Source organism: Camellia sinensis, chromosome 3 (assembly GCF_055761805.1).
Source record: "Camellia sinensis isolate YWXY chromosome 3, ASM5576180v1, whole genome shotgun sequence".
In the NCBI taxonomy this organism is placed as follows: Eukaryota; Viridiplantae; Streptophyta; class Magnoliopsida; order Ericales; family Theaceae; genus Camellia; species Camellia sinensis.
In genome coordinates this window covers 179511139-179517374 of record NC_138963.1, presented here as the reverse complement: position 1 = coordinate 179517374, position 6236 = coordinate 179511139, and the positions used below count along the sequence as shown (strand labels likewise).

The 6236-nt window shown below is 32.8% G+C and overlaps 1 protein-coding gene across 3 annotated transcripts; it reads right to left on the bottom strand.

Annotated features, from left to right (window-relative positions):
- Window positions 1-1300: 1300 nt before the first annotated feature.
- On the bottom strand, window positions 1301-4260 carry LOC114315466 (putative trehalose-phosphate phosphatase D). 3 transcript variants are annotated; one of them, XM_082921570.1, is made up of 12 exons: window positions 3966-4260; window positions 3610-3880; window positions 3371-3514; window positions 3204-3275; window positions 2948-3064; window positions 2787-2843; window positions 2414-2515; window positions 2242-2319; window positions 2055-2124; window positions 1863-1933; window positions 1681-1773; window positions 1301-1570 (listed from the first exon to the last, which is right to left on the bottom strand). In XM_082921570.1, exons 2-12 carry the CDS (start codon window positions 3868-3870, stop codon window positions 1511-1513), a joined length of 1125 nt encoding a protein of 374 aa, XP_082777696.1. In that variant the 5' UTR covers window positions 3871-3880; window positions 3966-4260; the 3' UTR covers window positions 1301-1510. The 3 variants fall into 3 exon arrangements, with proteins under 3 accessions (XP_082777696.1, XP_028117880.2, XP_082777695.1); XM_028262079.2 differs by having other exon boundaries at window positions 3371-3511; window positions 3966-4244; XM_082921569.1 differs by having other exon boundaries at window positions 3371-3517; window positions 3966-4235.
- Window positions 4261-6236: the final 1976 nt, after the last annotated feature.

The window sequence follows — 6236 nt, the reverse complement described above, 5'->3', positions numbered from 1 at the left end:
GTCGATCGGCCGGTCGACTGGTCAGGTCAAATTTGAGCATTTTTCCTTCTTTGTTACAGGGCACTCACAGGACATCCAAGAGGACATCCGGGTGGACGATTGGTCATGACTTTTTGGCCCAGCTTTGCTCCAGAAGATATAATAAAAATATAGTTTATCGTATGAATGGTGCCTCAACAAATCAATTGAGGCATTGTAGCATTCACAAAATGAATGAAGATTCAGAGAGTCTGATGGAGCTGATATTTATAGCTTTTGCTCTCTACAATAGCTGACTGATTCTCTTATACCATGTTGATTTAGTGGATTTCACCCACATTATATCAATACATGAATGACAATATTGTGATGACTAAAAGTTTAATCATCCTATCATTACTTATTAATATTAGGGGTGTAAAAATGGCCCGCAGCCCGAAACTCGCCTGCGGCTCGAGATGGGCTCAGCTCGTTTAGGCTCGCTTGGGCCGAGGCCCAATCCCTATCCGAGTCCCTGGGCTAGGGCCTGGGCCACTGTTTTGAAGCCCGGCTCAGCCCATGGCCCAACCCATTGGCCCGCTTAAGGCCTACTTAGGGCCTGGCCCGAGGCCAGGCCTGAGCCCATTGGGCCGACCCAATGACCGAATACCTATGGGCTTTGGCTTAATTTTTTTAGCCCGTGGGCCGACCCAACCTTGACCGAATTTTGGCGAGCGCCCGCGAGGCCCGAATGGGCCGGGTTGGGGCCGGGTCAAATTTACACCCTTAGTTAATATCAATAATGAGGACTTATATCTCGTTTGAAAACAAATTATTTTAATAATTTTTTAACTTTTTTCATAAAAATATACAAAAAATAAAGAGAACATGTAATTTGTAATGACTTTTTAATTAAAATTAAAAATTACCAAACGAGACTTCATTCAGTCTGACTTTCCATCAAATATCATTTTTCTTGTGTTTACCATATACAGTTTCTTTTAGCTTTCCCTCCATTGATCTTCAAAAAACCTAAAATGCCATGTGATTCTTTTGTAGTTGCCTCTCAAGTTGCACTAAAGTTTAAAGAACCTTACTTTGTAATATTCGTAACATTTATGAAAAACTAGCTTATTTTTTAATGCTCACATTAAAATCTTTTTAAACCACACATTGTGAACATGTATAATATTCTGTTGTTTAACATTAAAAGTGCCTTGCGCAGTCACATACTTGCATAAAAATTAATATTTTGCAAATTAACAGAAGCCTGCATTAGCCATGTTCACACTTGATTCAGGTTGCGGCTTTAAACATTTCACTCAAATGAGAAGAGAGAAAGTACTCAAATAGTTTTTAAAATTATTTTACTTGAATTTTTTCGACATTACAAATTTTCCTTCTCCCGTTCTCTATCAATTTTGATCTGAACAAGAAAATTACATAATATCAACGGACCCCTACCAAATTTTTAGGGTTGGAATTTAAGAGCCAAAAAAAAAAAAAATTTAAAATGAAGGGATGAGATCAATTTCTCGTCATCTACACGCTTCTAATGTCCATGTAGCAGTGATTTTTTCCATTCCACCAAACGTCGCAAAAAATGCATAACCTAAAAAAATTCAAAAATAATAATCAATAATCTAGCATAGAAAATTGGAAGAAAAAAAGTAGGTCAAGGTAAAATAAAAAATTATAGGGAAGAAATTGCATGGTACTTGCCTCAGAAGGCTCTTGCAAAGAATAAGAGGCATTAGTCTCCTTTGGAACTTTCGACACAAGTATTCCAAACCCTTGTCCTCTATCGCGCAACACCTAATTATTATACATTTACACATATTAAAATGAGTCCTAATGTGAAACTAATTCATCAAAGGAAACATGAAAATAATAAGAACATTTACCTTAAATGCATCCTCGTCGGTTCTATCATCGCCGATGTATACCGGAAAAACATCATCGGAATTCGCATAACCTAGTTTTGAACAAAAAACATAGAACACACATAATTAGAACATGTTAAACTTATATTTAATTATCAAAAAAATTAAGAAGAGAGTGTTGTTGGATGCACACAATTGGTGAAGAAAACTCACCGAGTGACTCTAACAAGAATTCAAGGGCCTTTCCCTTGTCCCATTTGATGGTTGGTCGGATTTCTAACACCTGTTTTTAATAAGAAATTGTAAGTTTTATACGATCATTGAGGATTCAAATAATGAACAAAATTTTTCAACAATCACAAGAACGATCAAATGATAAAGAAATGAATGTGTATCCCACCTTCCTTCCTTGAGTCAATTTAAGCTTTGGGTAGTCGTTAAGCACTGACTTAACTTGCTCTGCTAATGCATTCCAACTCTGATTAAAAAGGAAATTAGGAAAAAGCTAATTAGTAACATTAACAAATTGAAAAATTATAAGAAATGAAAAAAACTATGCTTTGGATTTTTACTTTTTCATCAACGCAGCGATAGTGTACTGATAAACAAAATTTGTTGTTTTCCACCTTAGCCCCAGGGGTGGATTTGATTTTCTCTAACAAAACTTTGTACACCTGAAAAAACAATTCCCAACATCAACATCCATGCTATGCATATATATATATATATATATTGGGAAAATGTTTGGTAGCCACAAATTCTGTGACTCAAATGGCCCGAAAATATCAAAACGACGTCGTTTTGGCATTTTCGGAGTTGTTTTGTACCCAAAACGACATCGTTTTGACATTTTCGGACCATTTGAGCCATAAAATTTGTGGCTACCAATCATTACCCTATATATTGCATTTCAATTTTCTTGAGAGCGAGAGAGAGAAAACAAACCTTGTCAATCATGGGTAAAAATTCTCTGGCAGGCTGGAAAGAGAGCCCTTGATTGTCCTGAATAAAACCCAAAAATTAACATAAGAATACAAACTAAGAATATTGAGAAAAAAAAATATACTAAATTAAAAAATAATAATTTTGATTAAATCAGTACATACATTAAGATTAGCATTAGCATTCACTTCTCTGTTATTGCTGTCTTTAGCTGGTCCCTTGATGTCCATGCCATGACTCCCAGCATAGTAAAGCTGTGATAATTTTACAAAGTTATAAACCTGCAATATTTAAACCACATAAATATTTATTAAATCAATATAATGAAGCCTTTAAAATCTCTGAAAAACACAATATCAAAATAAAAAATAAAAAATAAAGAAAAAACATTCTACGAATACAGAATTGATTAAAATGTACCTTGGCTCTGCACCTCCCGGTAACTATGGCTGTAGGGAAATACTGTGCAACATCACTTACAGCCTTTCTCATCTGATTCATAATCACAAAATAGAGGATATGAAATTTTCCTGAGAATTTTCTATCAAGAAAATAACAGAGAAAGTTGAACCAAACAGAAAACGAACCTCTTTGGTCATGAAAGCTCGATCTGGGTCTTCGACAATCGGCGACAGAGTACCGTCGTAATCAAGAAACATCACTATTTGTTTCCCGCTCGAAGCATTTATAATCTGCTCGAACATGGTTAAAGCAGATGGATGATGAAGCTGCTTCTCCAAGAAAATTCAGGGAAATAGATTAGACAAAAACAGAGAGATTCCGATGGAAACACAAAAGAAAATTGTGAACGAGAATTAACACTTACAATCCAAGAGCTTTTGATTTGATCTTCGGATTCGGAGAGAGGTTTGCGAGTCGGAGAAGAAGCTCTCATTGAGTCAACCCAGGCGCTTATTCTGGCGGCTCCGCTGCCAGTTTCGAGCTTCTTCAAGGGCTTTTTTCTTGGAATGGCGACAAAGCCGCCGCCTTGTGCAGCCGCCGCCGGCGGCTTCGCCACCGCCGACGAGAACAGAGCTAAGCCAATGCCTGATTTGGCATCGGAAACCACCACATTCTGGTTAGTCATTTGGTCGTTCCTGCAAGTTACGAAATTGTCAATAAAAATTGAAACTAAAACAAACCCATTAGAGGAATTTGAATGGGTTTTAAGATTTATAGTACCTGAAGGTTTTGGAAGGTGAGAGAGAGAGAGGGAGAGAGAGAGAGAGATGGAAAGGTGATTGAGGAGAGACAGAGGGCTCTGTATTTGAAAAATGTGGAGCTTTGAAGTTTATATGAAGAAACTGAGAGAAGGGGTGTTTGGGAAGCTAGAAAGTTTAATACTGAGAAGTTTTAGACGCTAGAAAGTTTAAGTGGTAAATGGGCTCGGCAAAGTCACAAGGGAATGGGAGAGGAAGAGAGGGAGAGTAGTCAATTTATAAGTAAGTTCACGGCACTAACAGACGAACCATCCCCACCTTTCCCGCCTCTGTTGTAACTTTGTGCCCCTAGTACTTTTTTTGGATTCATTAGAGCATTTTCAACTATTTATCAAAATTTTCATTAAATCTCAATAAAAAAGTGATTTTTTTTCTCATATTTCACTTTACTCTTGCGTTGTGTTTGATTTGAAAATTGAAAAAAAAAAGTATGAAATTAAATGAAATATAATTATATTATTTCACTTATTTTTTCATTCTGTCTTTTCAAAAAAATTTCAAATCTCTCAACCAAACACAATATTAGATTATACATATAATAAAACATCACACCAATCGAAAAATGAAAAACATTCATAAAACATTTCATAAAATTTTTTTCGTAATCCCGCATTACTCTAACTGATAATATCATTTAAGATTCTATCATAATTATACTAGCAATAATGCTACACTTTACCACTTTTTTATATCATTTTTAACATATCACCTCATGTCTTAACTCATCTTTGATGTAGTGAGTCTCATCACTCATATTTATCTCAAATGACATTAACACATGAGCTGATATATTAAAAGTGGTATAAAAAAGTAATAAGTGTAATATTATTTCTATAATAGATATTTTTTTTAAAAGAAAACGAGTTTATGATATAATTTTAATACTTGCTTGACGTGAGTCTATTTGAAATGAATTTGGTTGGTAATTTTTATTTGCTGCTTTTGGATTCATTTGGTGGCTTAGGCTAGGTTTGGGAAGATGGTTTGTGGCGAGGGGGGAGGGACGGAGAGCCTGGGGTCACGTGGCCCCTCTAAGTTTTGGAATTTTTTATTATTATTATTTTAACAAACATAAAGAAAATATTTTATATAAAAAAAATTTATAAAAATATTATTTAGAGTGAAATCTCAATGATATTTTAAAAATTTTAAGAACAATAATGATTGTTTTGATTGAAAATAAAGAGACTATGATATTATTATCTATAAAAAATTCAATATAATAGTGATCTCTATCATTATTGATATGCAAACATAATTAATCTCAATGAAAATATAGAATTTATTAAATTTGTTAGTTACATTTAATATGCATGGTTCATCCGCTATGTGTTTCTTTATTATTGGTTGGTAATGTCACATGTTAATGATTGCGTGGTATGACTATTATATTAAATATTTACGCATATTTTGTATAAAAAATTATTTTACCATTATATAATTTATTTTAAAACTTTATATCCATGACTTTTTTTAATGTTGTCCGTGATACACTAATTACAAATAACATATTTATTTTGTTTGATTTGAGTTTTCTAAAAACACTTTTTAAAAAATTCTATGTTCTTGTTTTTATTGAATTTTTTTAATATTTTAAGCAATTATTTTTTTAATTTTTAGACACATCTAACATAAATATACTTAAAAAATATAATTTTTGTGAAAAAATCTTTAAAAAATTCACTAAATACCAAAAATATATAAAAAATAATACATTTTTTATATTTTTATGTATTTATCAATTTTTAAAATATTTTTTCACAAATATTATTTTTTCACTAAAAATAAAATAAAATAAAAAATAAAAAACTTAATTCAAAAAACTCAAACCAAACACACTGATTTTTTTTTTTTTTTAATCTTTCTTGAAGTTAATCGTAAAAATTTATGTGAAATATTTTTATAAATATTTTCAACGTTGTAATTAAGAAGTGTCCCATCTGATTTATTTTCTTGGCTCCGCTACTGTTTGTGGCTATTTTAGTCACAACAAACAAAACATCACATCCAACCCATAATCATTACACTCTTCTCTCACAAAAAATTCAAAAAGGTCAAAAAGTCAAAAAGCCCTTCACAATCCAAGCTTTTTAGCCCAGACAAAAATAACTAAAAAAACTAAAAAATCAAAAAGCCAACCCACTTCCCAAACGACACCTTATTATGAAAAACTTCCTCATTATTTAAAAAAAATGAACATTTTACAAGGATAAATTTAACACGTTTCGTTCAC

What these genes read in the sequence shown, in the direction of transcription:
- LOC114315466 (XM_082921569.1), bottom strand. Translation starts at nt 3,870, where the DNA reads ATGACTAACCAGAATGTGGTGGTTTCCGATGCCAAATCAGGCATTGGC. An exon ending in CCGGGAGGTGCAGAGCCAAG is followed by an intron (nt 3,065 to 3,203) that starts GTACATTTTAAT and finishes TAAATATTGCAG; the next exon opens with GTTTATAACTTTGTAAAATT. An exon ending in CTTTGCAAGAGCCTTCTGAG is followed by an intron (nt 1,571 to 1,680) that starts GCAAGTACCATG and finishes GAATTTTTTTAG; the next exon opens with GTTATGCATTTTTTGCGACG.